Here is a 14,722-nt window from a genome sequence, read left to right on the forward strand (position 1 = left end):
CTTTTCTTTTCTTTTCTTTTCTTTTCTTTTCTTTTCTTTTCTTTTCTCTTCTTTTCTTTTCTTTTCGAAAGTATTTAGAGTTTAAGCAAGGGAGAGTTGTGTGACCATGAATGGAATGGTCAGGTTACATAAAGAATGTTTTTTGCTTCCCATGATGGACTGATCATTTCCTTCTACTTTTCAGAGTACTTCAAAGTACTTCAAAATGCCATCTTCAAAAATCAGGCAGAAGCTACAGGGAACAGCACTATCAGTTGCATATTTTAATGATAGGGAAATAATTTTAAATATGATACAATTATATATTAATTTGTCTCCTTCTATAAGATGTTTAATAAATTTAATTTTCATAACATTTTTTCATACTATAAAATCCGGAAAAGTCACTCATAAGTATTTTAAGGAGAATATCTAGAAGAAAGGAAGGGATAATTCATAGAATATCTATTACATAATCTTTAATGCAGACATTATCCTTGAATACTTTTTAAATGAATAGTACATTTTTAATGTTGCCCTGCTCTTTAAGACCTGGGACAAATATTTGAAAATGCTTAAACTTTTAAATAAGGCTTAATAAACTTGGTTAAACATTGAATGAATCCAAAGCACCACCTTCAGAATTTCAAGTAGTGTTGCTTCAAACAACTCACTACCAACTCCCCCACTCTTATGATCATGCTTCTATCCTTTCTCTCCCAAACAACTGCTTAAATTATATCACCAGTGACCTTCTAATCAACAGCTCCACCAACTTTTTCTAGCTCCATCTTTCTTGATTTTTCTACAGTTTTAACATTATTCACCACATCCTTCTCCTCTTCATCATCATCATCATCATCATCACTGTTACAATATTGTTTGTAAAGCATTTTAAACATATTGTTAAATTTGTTCTTTACAACCCTATGAGTTAAATGCTATTATCATTCCCATTTAAATGATGAAAAAATTGAGGATAAAAGAAGCTAAGTGACTTACCCATGGGTGCACAATGTAAATGTTAGAGTCAGAATTTGAATTTGGGTCTTTCTGACTCCTCATTCATACTTGCTATGTAACCTCTCTTCCCTTGGCTTCGAAGACACCATACTTCTTTCAGTCTCCTCCTATGCTTCTAATCACACCTCTGTGTCCTTTACTGGTTTGTCACTCTCCTTTTCATCTTCCCTTAAATAGACTTCAGCCTATATCTATTGCATGGGTGGGGAACCCGCAGCCTTGAGATGTAGATGTGGCCCTCTAGGTCCTCAAGTGCAGCCCTTTGACTGAATCCAAACTTCACAGAACAAATCCCCTTAATAAAAGTATTTGTTCTGTAAAACTTGGACTCAATCAAAAGGTCAGCACTGAAGGACCTAGAAGATCATATGTGGCCTCAAGGCCACAGGTTCCCCACCCCTGCTTTATTAGCTTTTGAAAAGTACCAGGGTTCCTTATTCCACCTCCTAATATAGAAGGTCTCTGAATTCCATTCCCAACAGACTCCACCACAGAGTAGGGTAAAGGACAGGAGAGCACCTATTCTGCATTAAGCATTTTGCAGAATGCTATAGGAAGGGGCAGCCAGGTGGCGCCGTGAGTGAGAGTGCCGGCCCTGGCATCAGGACACCCGGGATCAGTTCCAGCCTCAGATACTTGGCACCCATACAAAATAACTGGCTGTGTAACCATGAGCAAGTTACTTTAAAAAAAAATGCTATGGGAAAAATCTATCCAGAGAAGAATATGTCAGAACATAACCACAGGCTAAGCTGCATAGTACAGAATGCCATTAATGAAGAAATCTAAAAAGGGAATAATACATTGTGAACTAGAATGTTCATAAATAGGTTTATATGGGAAGAGAGATTTAAACTGTGATTAGCAAGGGTTATATTAAAAGTTTGCTGGGAACATCAAAGAAATGTCTTCATCTACCACTAAAAAATAATAATTCTACATTCTAGAACTTGAGCATATGGGAATTCCCTAGAAAGAAGGATCCACTTATGAGGTAGTAGACATTTTCAAATGGAAAAAAAAATAGGAAAAAAGTTAATTTTTGTTCAGTCATTAAATGCAGTAGCTTTTAATTACTTAAATTCCTTCTTAAATTAGAAAGTGATGGCAGTCACAATTTTCGGTTCAATTAAAAACAAATGACCAAACAAACAAAAAAGAAACAACTTCAAGAGATTACTAATTCAGGGCATAGTACATTAAATGCTGTAGATTTATCAAAGTATTACCAAAGTTAACTAATATAATTAAAGAATTTAGTGTTTTGGTGACCTGAATTATCTAATTAACAAAATTTCTGATGCTGCAAAAATGCAATACACTTGTAAATGGCAATTAGTGCCTGTCTTGCTAAAACCTCACAAAATATTGATAGTCACCTAGAAAAGACTCCTATCATTTTTCATTCCTCTTTGCAGAGAGATAGGACTCCTGTTTGTTTTTCCACTAAAACAAAGAAAAGAGAGAATTTGGCAAAATCTGTGTTACTTTAATTAGCTCAAGGATTTTATCACTTTTTGTAACAAACTCTATCATTTTTGCTCCATTTCTATTATATATTGGGCTGTAGTTCATAAATAACCTGATATTATCACCATTGTCTCTGTGAAAGAAATAGATTTATTCCAATCTATTTTCTTTGTACCTATATAGATTCAATTCAATTTCTTAAATGATTTATTGCCTATTAGTTATAAACAAAGGTGAGATCCAGCTGTCATATCACAAAATCATAGGGTTGGAAGAGACTTGAGAATCCATCCAGTCTACCCTGTACATATGCAGGAATCCTCTCCCGAAAATCCACAAGTGGCCATCCAGCAACTGCTTGAAGACCGCTAATGAAGGTACATTACATACCTACAAGACGGCCTTCTCCATTTTAGGAGAGTTCTAATTGTGAGCAAGTTTGCCTTATATTAAGCCAAAAATCTGCATCTCTGAAACTTTCCACCTAGTTTTTACCCAATAAGGTTACACAAAACAAATGCTCAATCTCATATCCGCCTTTCAAATAATGGAGTAATTATAATTGAAGTCTTACATTGAAATGAAGCAGCATGATACAGTGGGAAAGACATTAAAGTTGAAAGACTTGAATTTGAATGTAGTCCCTAGTACTTATGAACTGGGTGATTTTTGCCATATCACTTAGTTTCCCCTATAAAATAGTAATAATAACATTTGTACTATTCTGACCTTGACAAGGTTTTCATGAGAATTAAATAAGATAATGTATTTAAAGTGCTTTGTTAAATCATAAAGTGCTATGTAAATGTGTGTCATTGTTCTTCAGTCATTTCAGTTTTGTCCATCTCCTTTGGCCTCACTTGGGGTTTTCTTGACAAAGATACTGGAGTGGTTTTCCAATGCCTTCTTCAGCTCATTTTTACAGATAAGGAAACTGAGGCAAACAGTTAAGTGACTTGTCCAGGGTCACACAGCTAGTAAATGTTTGAGGTCATATTTGAACCCAGGAAAAGAATATTCTTGATTCCAGATCCAGTGCATTATCCACTGCCCCATCTAGCTGCCCCAGGTAATGTACACTATTTTAAAATAATTCTGCAAGCTCCTAATATCTATTTCTACTATATGGTGGCCAATATGGACAGGTAACCATGAAAAGAGAAAACGAAAATTTCCTTGATAAAAATTGTTGAATTGGTTGATTTGGTTAAAACTTTTTCTACATGACTTTACTATCAAAGATTGCCAAATTAAGTAATTTTTTTTTTTTACACAGCATCCCCATTAGGGAAAAAGTGATGGAATTTTAAAAGTCAAATCTTAAGAACCTCCAATTAGAGGGTAAATAATATTAGAGTACAGTAAATACTTTCTTGCCAGGAAGAGGAAGGCAGGGAGACCATCCTATGGGAACTCAAATGGAAATGTATGATTTGGGGCAAGAGAGATAATTGGCAGGAAAGGCACATTAAAAAAGGAAATTAATTGCTTGTTAAAATTTTAATGGACTCGAGTTAAGAACTCCAAACTTGAGCAAGTCACTTAAACTCTGTGTGCGCTAGCCAACTCCCTATGACTTTTCAAATTATCCAAGGATGTAGCTTGTCTTCACATAGGGAGTTTCCTACACTGATAAAATCACAATTCATTCAAATAAGTTTAGAAGTGTGACCAGTATTTTGCTGTGCCCTTCAAATGCAAAGGGTTGTGTCCCAAAAGAAAATGAGTACACATATAAGCATGACATATTTGTGTGGATATATATGTATATATATGTATGTATATATACATATATCTGTGATACAGTTTTCTTTGAGAAGAAAAAACCCACATATTTGATTTAATTCCACAAACAGTTATAAAATGCCTAGTGTATGCAAAACCCACATATTTGATTTAATTCCACAAACAGCTATAAAATGCCTAGTGTATGCAAGACATGGGCACTGGGAGACACAAAGAAAACAAGCAAATGCCTCACCCCAAAGACCATATATTCTCAGGGAGTAATATAACATTTACTCAGATAAGTATAATTCATGCAATGAAGTACAGATCATATGAATGAATAAAGGTTGGAGATAGAATGTCAAATTCATAGTACAGTTTGTAGTGTTAGAACACAGAATGAATGACAAGTAATAATGTAAGATGCCAGTAAATCAGAATGTTGAGGGCCTTAAGAGTTTGTATTTTGTCGTAAAGTCAGTAGAGAATCATAGAAGGGGAATGACATGATTAAACATACAACTTAATAAAGATTAATTTGATGTCATCATGAACCTTGGGTTAGAAAAGGAGGAGTCTAGAGATAGAGAGGTTAATTAGGAGGCTATTGTAATAGTCCCTGTGAGAGATTAAAAGGCCTGAATTAGGTCTGAGTGGAGAGAACATACATGTTAAGACTGTCGTGAGGATGGAGTATTGCATCCTACTGAGGAGGGATCAAAGAACTATAACACATACAAAGATATGTAAGTATGTGATACTTTGAGGAGAATAGAGGGCTGACCATCAAGGGAATCAGGAAGGGCAACTTTTAGGATATGATGGTACAAGAACCGAGCTTACAAGGAAGCTAAGGAGTCTGAAGGGCAAAAGTGGGTGCATTTCAAGCATGGCACCCTATGCAAAGCCATGCACGAATGGCTGATGTAGAATCCCATTAGACTGAAGGCTTTTAAGGGCAGGAAACATCTTTGTTTTATTCTTTGTATCCCCAGTGCTTCATGCAATGTCTGGCACATAGTAGATGTTTAATAAATGTTTACTGACTGAGTTCAGGGAGAAGTAAGTAGGCAAAAATGGAACAAAGAATATGTTAAGGTGAACAGAAAGGTGAGCTGGAGCTAGTTGTTGAAGGGCTTTCCATGTTAAGTTGAAAGATTTAATCTTAGAGGCAAAAGGGAAACACTGAAATTTCTTGATCAGAGACTGTTATGGTCAATCTTATGCTATAAAAAAATTATTTTAGCAATTATGTAGGATGCATTGGAGAAAATAAAGACTGGAAATTGAGAGTCCAAGGAGGAGGCTATTATAAGAGTCCAGTGGGGGATGAACTGGGTGGCCATGTGAGGGAAAAGAAGTGGACAGCTTTGAAAGAAACCAGAGAGACAGAATTGACAAGGGTTGGCAACTGACTGCATATGACATCTGCCTGGCAAAGTAGAGAGAATGCTGAAATTGGAGTCAAGAAGAGCTAAATTCAAATCTGACTTCAGACACACTATTTGCCTCAGTTTCCTCATATGTAAAATGGGAATAATAATAGCACCTACCTCCAAGGATTGTTTTGAGGATAAGAATATGTGTGTATACACATACACACATATATACATATGTTTATACACATATAATATGTATTTATTTGTATATATACATATATATTTGTATGGCGATTTTTGAACCTTAAAGCTTTATATAAATGCTGGTGATTATCATCTATTATTATGTGAGATGATGGTAGTTTTAAAGATGATTCTGAGGTTCTGAACCTGAGTGACTAGAGAAATCATTATGCCCTCTTCTGAAATAGAGGAATTTGGAGAAGAGGCTAGGTTAGAGGGAATTAGAAATTCCATTTTGGACATGATGAATTTAAGGTTTCTATGAAATATTCAGTTAGAGATCTCCAGCTTATAGTTAGTAATAAGAGACTGGAATAGTGAAAGAAACTAGGGATGAAAATATAGACTTGGTAGTCATAGTAATAATTATTGAATTCATGAGAAATGAAATCACTGAGAGGAAATAGTAAGTATATATAGTAATAAAAATAAATAAAGGTGTTTTTAATTAACCATACCCCTCAAAAAGGAATTTAGAGTATCATTTTAATTGCAAATATATAGAAAATAATATTTATGACAGAGAAACCTAATAACAATTATTTGTCATATATAGATAGTACCCATTCTGGAATCAAGAAGTAACTAAAAACATATTGGCAAAATGTTGTGTCAGAAATCTGAGCACCTCTTAAATGAGATTTTATATTCTCTATATTATATCTTAACTTTTGCATTGACTACAAATATTTTTACATTATTCTCTCTCCCCTAGTAAGCATTTTTAAAGTTCTTTAATAGTAAAATAACATCATGTCACCAACATATTTTATAAGAAATCATCAAAATTCAGGAAATATGACAAAATATATTTGTTTTTTCTAGAAAAATGTATTTTATGAAATTAAGAAAATATAAAACTTTTTATTAAATCAGAAATTTCCTAATGTTTTAGAGTTTCCTGCTCTAATTTCAAAGGTAATTAGTAAAAGTCACACCTGTTTTAGGGCAACACACATCATCAAATTATTGAATGTTTACTAAATTCCCACTATATAAAGAGTTTTGTGTTAGGGACTGGAGAGAACATAAAGTCTAATTGTATATGTTGTAACAGGCATCATGAAAATTGAAATTTCACTTCTATCTAAAATAATGAAAACAACTAAAAACAAGAAAAATCACAAGATAATGTATATCTTGTTGGAATCATCCATCTGGTTCAGTGAAAGTGGTCAGGCTGATTTAAATACAGAAAGGAACAGCATAAAAATCACTATTCTTTTCCCTACCATCTCTAAACCTAGCTCATTCAGAGTTTAAATTGATGTAAACGCTTTGCTGCTAAAGATTCGTTCTGGTCACTTTCATTAAAATGTTGAATTTCTCTCCATGCTTTACTTATGCTCTATCTGCTGTTAAGTAATACAATATGGGAAGGACTTTGAAATAAATTATATCTCCAGACACACAATGTTGGATGTATCAATGAAAATCCTATGACGTATTACTCTACATCATGAAATTTCTATCATGACCTGCTTAACCAAGTTTTTTTTATACATACCAGGAGTTTCATTCAAAGCATTTTACATATTAAATTACTTATCAAAACACAGCATATGTAGACCTTGACATTTGTTAAAGAACCAGGGATTTAACCAAAAAAAGACCAGAACAAATCTTTAGCAGAAAACAGATTAAACAGCAAAGAAATAAATGGCTGCTTGAAAATGAGAGCATTTTAACTAAACTTCAAGACACGCTTTCAGCACATATTTAAAAGATTGGTTGGTTGCTCTGTCCTATCACCTGAAAATATACTTCAGAAAATTGTTGAAGATTCATGTGACCTAACAATAGCCTTTGAGAGAATGGAAAAAGAACTTTAGCAATATTTTTTTTCCAAGAGGCTATCAGTAGAGATATCTTTCCTATCAAATTGTTTTCTTAGTTGAGTCTCTTACTATTTTATTCTTGGATGGATAAATAATGTTAGAATGATTATACATTGACTGTGTTAAATTGCTCCTTTATACATTTTTTTCCAATTTTACAGGTAATCATTAAACATAGTAATGACTTCACACAATTCTGTTGTTTTTTTACACCACAATTTACTTTTCTATGTATCTATTAATTTGAAGCATTCCTATAATAACCAAAATATGTCACAGAGCACAATGAGAGAAGATGCTTTATTGATGACTGGTCAAATTGTTTATCTACAAATAGCAAAATAGTAACGCTATGGGCTTTTTAAATCACACACACAAAATACTCTTTCAAAAATACTCTATTTGTTCAATCTGATCTTAAATGTCATGTGGACTGCTAATTTTCCTTAAACATTTCCATTCCAACAAAAATGTATTTAGAGACTGTTATAAATGAGCCAGCTTGTAATATCACATAATAGTTGTTTTTAGATATAATTATGGATATTAGCAGAAGGAGTTACAACTTGCTATGAAAAGATTGCAGATTGTCACTTAAATATAGGGTCATGTTGTGTGGAAGGACACAATGACTTGAGCATTCAGTTGAAAGACAAATGTTAAAGAGAGCCTATCCACATTAGGAAATTTTTTCGATAGAATTTGTTACAAGTGGAAATTCTTTGGTAAACATTAAGAGTATAAATGTAGGGGAGGAATTTGATTAAATATAAGATGTCTCCCAACAAATTGAAGTTAGTTTATGATAAAAATCATTATTTCCAACCATAAATATTTTAAATGTTGTAAATGTTCACCAAGCACTACAATGTTTTTTAATCACTTTCAAAAACCCTTATTAATGAAGGCATTAATCATTTTTTCTGTGTCCCTAAAGCTTTGTGACATATTAGACCCAGAATCTTTGAGCTTCAAGTACTCATTCCCATTTTGCACACTAATAGAAGTAGATATTTTAAAATGCTAACTATTTTTGAAATGATGTAGAATATACAGTGTAATTATGAAAAGCCCATACTTTGCCTATTTAAAGAAAAAACCTGGTCATTGCACTAATAGACAAATTTACCATTCTCTCTTCTTTATAAAGCAAAAAAACATATGCCAAAAAATTTTGTATGATATTTCTGATGGACTATTTATTCTTTTATTAACTTAAAGCATTATTTTCTGCATACTGAATGATATTCCAATGGATTTTCTACAAAACAACCCCTTCCTTCCACACCTTTTCTCAAAAACAAAACACACCCCAAATCGCAGGTATGGGTGTGAGTGTATGTTTATTCTTGGCATAGTTTATCAACTAAATGTCTTTGTTCTTATCTGAGACAAATTTTCAAAACTCACAAATAGTAAAAATATGTGTCAATCTATTAATGAAAAATTATTTATTGAATCATGAAATGGAATAGGGCTGCCTAATAAACCGCTTAGTGAATCTGTTCATTGCTGGAATTCTTCAAGTACTGGCTGAATGACCACTTGTCCTGGATGTAAGAGGTATTTTGGATAAAGGTTAGACTAGATGATCTACAAAATCCCTTTGGACTCCTAGGGTCTTTGACAGGATGCCAGTTTTATGCTTGGAGCAAGATGAATCCTTTTGGAAATTCTCTAAACTCTTCTTGATCATTTGTTTATTAGTAAAAAAAAAAATGATGACCTTGATAGTACTCTGATTGACAGTGAAGTTGCTTGAAATGGTTAATACAGTTTCTAAAAGAGCCTAAATGGTTTTCAAGAAGCAAATTTACAGTAGATAAATCTGACTTACCCATCTAAAAGCCAAATTTAGTCACTACCTCAGTTTAATTGTTAGTCTCTATGCTGGGATTTCTGACATGAATGCCAATTGTAAAGTCATCAAACCTCATTTTAGATGTAAATCTATTACTAACAGAAATTACCTTAAGCATTTAACCTCACTCTGTGCTTTGCTCAATCTTTTCTCTAAAATAACAGATTTTATTCTGCCTACCTTTCAGGAATGTGAAGGTGACAGATCAGATAGTATGCCAGAGGCTATGGCCCAAAAGTAGAATCTGCTCACCTTTGAGTAGTTCATGTCCTCTTTTCAAGAGCCCTGGAGTAAATAAATTTGCTGACTGACTAAATCATAGGATTGTAGACTGAGAGATGAAAGACAGCTCAGAGGTCATCCAATTGAACTCCTTTCTTTACAGATAAGGAAATTATGAATAAGAATGGTCAAATGACTTGGCCAAGGTTTCATGTAGAGGAAGCCTCAGAGCCAAGATATTATCTCACATCTCAGGCACTCCTGCTGCCCCCATAGCCTAGTGAGGTTGAAACTTGAGCAAGTTTCTCAGGAATTTAAAGACCATTACAGTAGGAAAAGATGTTTATAACTGATATTAATCACCTCTTGTACCAGACTGGAAATTAGAAAATAATTCCTCCTAAATGTCTAAAGTTTACGATCCCTTTATTCAATACCACTTGCTTATTAAAATATGATTAAATATCTAACTTGATAATGAAATATTAATACCCAGAACAAGACAAATTTTTTTCCCTTATAAAAATGTTACTCTGGAAAGGGCTATTGAAAATCAACTACTCTCATCCATTGTCATTATGAAGTTTTATACATACAAACACAAACATCATATATATATACACACAAACTACATGCATGCATACAAACATATACATATGTGTATATGCATGTGTGTATATATACATATTAACATGATAAGTGATTGTTTATCCTGACCTCAATTATAGTCAACAGCCTCTTGCTAACTTAATGCAGTGTTCAGCAACACATAGTCAAGAAGGGGTTTATTGCCTCTGAAACAAGATATCCACATGTGTTCAAGTTAATATCAAATATATCACGACCTACTTCCATACTCCTTATACAACATCTCAGACAACCACTCCTTATTCTCTGTCTCAAAAATAAGAATCAGGAAGCAGAAAAAATCCTCTTCTTACCAGGCTGAGGTATACCTGACATTTGGTGTTCTGCCACCAATCAAACTCTTCTGCAGCAGTTTTTGCTTGTTTCTACTTGTTCTGTCTTGTAGAATAATGAAAAACCAGTTATTAAAATATTGTTTTAAAAGTTCCTAATGTATTAGCTTTCCATCTTCTCTTCCAGAGTAAAGAGGATATGACTCCTTTCAACTCTGATCTCATAAATTTTATTTCCCATCTCTAGTAATTGTTGTTGCTATTTGCAATATTTTCTCCAATTTGCTCAACTCCATACTTAAAAAAAAAAAAACTAACAATGATATGTAATTCAGGAAAATTGAGAGTTTCTGCTTATTTCATAAATATCCAATCATTACGGTGTTTTTATTCATAAAAATAAGCATAGAAGCTAAGAAACAATTATACTTAGTGATTACATTTTCAAGTAACTGTATTTTTAAACTAAAATGGGCATCAAAAATCCTACCTTGTCTTCAGTAAATAATTTTACTCCCAAACAACAAAAATATGTTTCTAACAAATGAAAAATGTCAGTGACCCCCAAGTATGTACTGTTGACTTAATCATGTCTATTATTATTTTTTCAAACCAATTTTACTTGGATAATGTTATGTGAAGGTTTATACTTAATGCTATTATTTTTGCCTTTTAGTTAAGGTAATAACCATTCCAGGGATGAGAAATTCTAAGAAAAAATGGGTATCACATCGAGACTATCCAGTACAATTCAGCAATGGATGGGAAAGTGGGAAAAGGAAGGCGAAAACTTTCAACTAATCTTTCAAACTTGAACATGCAAAACATATGGTGAGCTGTTTCTTTTCAAGAGGTCTGTGAATATCTGGTTATATGTTACCAATTGGATACAAAGTTTTAGAGTACTGCATTTAATTTGTTTTACTATACATGTTTTGCAATTTAGCTTTCTGGTGGAGTTATCTTACTCCCCATCAGTAAAATACAATTTTTGCGAAGGTTGCTGTGCTCATGTGGTATGGTCTCCAGAAAACTTTAACCCTTGACATAATTGTAAGGGGAATTTGTAAAACCAATTTCTTGAATTTTAAAAACATTTTTTGATTCATAAGTTCATGATAAAAAATTTGTTGGCAACAATAACAAATATTAATAGCAATTTGGGGAAGTTTAATATATTAATTATATGTATTTTCATTGACACTACTGACTGTATTGTTTATAAGGAATTTGTATTTTGTCTTAAAAAGTTTTTGGTCTCATAATTGACATCATTGAACTAGATGGGGAAAATTGTCACATTTCCATAAGTAAATTGGTTCATTTTTGTGATGGTTTTTTAATTGTTAAATTTATCAAAATACAGTTTGCTTTAGAGATTGTCTTTCAAACTAAAGTGAACTTGATAAATTCAAACAAATTAGATATTTTTAACAGTACTACTATTTGAACATGTGAAATATTTATTATTTTGACATGTGAAAGTACATGTGAATCTAATAAGTGATTACTATTCTGACTCAGAAAAGTCTTAGAAATTTATATTTTCATAAAATTATCCCCCAAATAACCACTTCTTCTAAGTCTTTCCAAATTCCAAGCATCATTTTGTTATGTTTCATATTTTCCTAAAGTTATAGATGTCCAGTCTCTCTAATTGTCCAGCAAAGTTCAGTGACAACTTAGTAAATTAAATATGCAAAATCTTGCAGTTACCTTTAATGGACTTTCAGTACTATTGCTCCCTTGAGTCCAGAACTGTTTTCACAAAGCAACATTCCTGAGTTTTCAGTGACTTTCCATTTAAATATTAGTTGAATAATAGCAGTCAGCTTTCATTTTGGGTTCTTCCCTTTTTGAAAGCTTTCAGCTGGAGAAAAGACATGCCTAAACTTATCTAGAATGCATTTCTTTACTTACTCACTCTTCTCCCTTCTAACCCCCATCATCATTACCATCACCACCATTTTTCTGGACTTTGTTCCCATTAAAACTTGTAAATCCCTTTAAACTGTGATTGAGGTAAAAAAGTCAATGAGCCTTGAGATGTCAGTCAATAAAAAAAGCATAGATTCTTATGTTGTGGCCTAGGAATTGAGTTTAGAAACATAAACTCCATATGCAATTGTTTTGTGTAACAGGTCATTACATTATTGTCTTTTCACTAACAGTTTCTACATAACAATAAATTTGATTGGAAATATTTTATTGAATCTCAACTTATTTTGAAAATGGTAGGAGAAAACCACATTAAAGTTGCTATTGATGGATATTTTTGATTCATATATTAAAATCAATGAAGTGAAAAGTCTTAGTTTGTTCAGTTAGATGCTTACTATTAAATTGCCTCAGTGCCTTAAATGGACTTACAAGCATGGACTCTTATTCAACAACCAGTTTGATTGTTTCATGTAATTAAATTATGAGAGAAATGACAGTACTACTCCATTTTTAGGTAATGGGTGATAATGATGACAATTATATTTCTTTTATTTTCCTAGTACCAAATATTATGATGCTATACAAAGTATTAGTTTGAATCAAGAGTTGAATATTAATATTTTTCATTATTTTCTTTTTGTTTATGAAGATAGTTTTTCAACATAATTTTAGGTTTTTAGAATTGAATAAATATATTAAAAGGCTCAAATTAAGTGGTGCTCTTTTTCCTATTTGCTTAGATTGCAGTTAAGTGAAATAATAAATTTAAGTGATTTCAAAACTGAAGGAATCACAGCACCCAATGAGTGATGATTATTGAATAAGTGACCATCTGGAAAAGACTCTTTGATTTTTATCTTTTTGTGCTCCACATTTTTGTCAGTGACTTGGATGGCAAAGTAGATGGTATGTTTATCAAATTTGTAGATGATAACTAATACATTGGATAACAAAACTAAAATCCAAAATGATCTCAGCAAACCAGAACAGTTTATCATGAAACTTAACAGGGACAATTACTAAATCTTAGACTTGACTTTAAAAAATTAACATAGATACTAGATAAGGGATATTTGTCTAGACCTTTGCTGATATGAAAAATATCTGGAGTTTTTAATGAATTGTAAACATAATATGAATCAACAGTAGAAATAGAAACCAAAAACGTTCACAGGCTCTTAAGCTGAATTAATAGAAAATTTTTTTCCAGACTTGTCAAGGTGCTGAGTCTGCTGTTCACTGCTTGGTAGAAAGCATAGCTATGGTATTTTTGCTCAGTTCTGTGCACACATATGAGAAAAAAAACATTGACAAGCTGGGATCTATGCTAAGAGGGCAGTTGTTAATGGAAAGGGAACTGGAAAGTATGTTATAGGTAGATCAAATTAAAGGACTGAGTGTGATGAACTTTGAAAAGAGAAAATTTAAGGGACCCAAAAAATCATAATTCTAAAGTTGAAAGGAACCTTAATTGCCATCATTTCATAAATGAAAACACTTGAAGACCAAGAGATTACACGACTTGCCCAAAGTCACCCAAGTAGTAAGTGCTGTGAAATTTGAACCCAGGACTTCTGACTCCAGAGTCAGTGATATTTCCACTCTACCACACCAGATCATGAAGAATAACTGGAAGGAAGCATTTGAATGATCATCATAGAAGAGGGATTAGACATGATTTACTTGGCCCCAAAAGACAGAAAAAGGCAGAAGCTAGAGAGCAGTGGATTTTAGCTCACCTTAAGGAAAAACTTCCTCCTAACAGTTTATCTCAAAATAGAATGGGAAATGTCAGAAGGTGATGAAGTCCTCAGAACTGAAATTTTCAAAGTGTCAGCAGAATAACTGGGGAAATAATAGTTGTAGTATCTACTTAATCCATTGGTTTTGAGGATCAAATAGAATCATGTATGTAAAAGACTTTGTAAACGTTAAGTGCATATATAAATGTCAGGTGCTGTCTCATTATTATTAATATGACTTCTGAAGGCTATTGGAGAGGAGATTCCTGTTCAGAGAGACTAGATGATCCCTCTTAACCCTGTGATTTCATCATTTTATGGCGACAGGAGAATAGAGCGAATATTTCTCACTATGTATCCAGAAACCCAGCTTTCT

General features: G+C 32.8%; 1 protein-coding gene across 1 annotated transcript in view; it reads left to right on the forward strand.

Annotated features, from left to right (window-relative positions):
- LRRIQ1 (leucine rich repeats and IQ motif containing 1) overlaps positions 1-13,186 on the forward strand; it is a 308,516-nt gene extending 295,330 nt beyond the window's left edge. The window contains exon 28 of the mRNA XM_069095103.1: positions 11,340-13,186. Coding sequence (XP_068951204.1) covers positions 11,340-11,464 — 125 coding nt within the window. The 3' untranslated portion in view covers positions 11,465-13,186. The remainder of the gene's footprint in view (positions 1-11,339) is intronic.
- Positions 13,187-14,722: the final 1,536 nt, after the last annotated feature.

The sequence above is a fragment of the Petaurus breviceps genome, unplaced genomic scaffold (genome assembly GCF_028583685.1).
Source record: "Petaurus breviceps papuanus isolate PSGF00001 unplaced genomic scaffold, PetGlider_PUasm1.0 225, whole genome shotgun sequence".
NCBI lineage: Eukaryota > Metazoa > Chordata > Mammalia > Diprotodontia > Petauridae > Petaurus > Petaurus breviceps.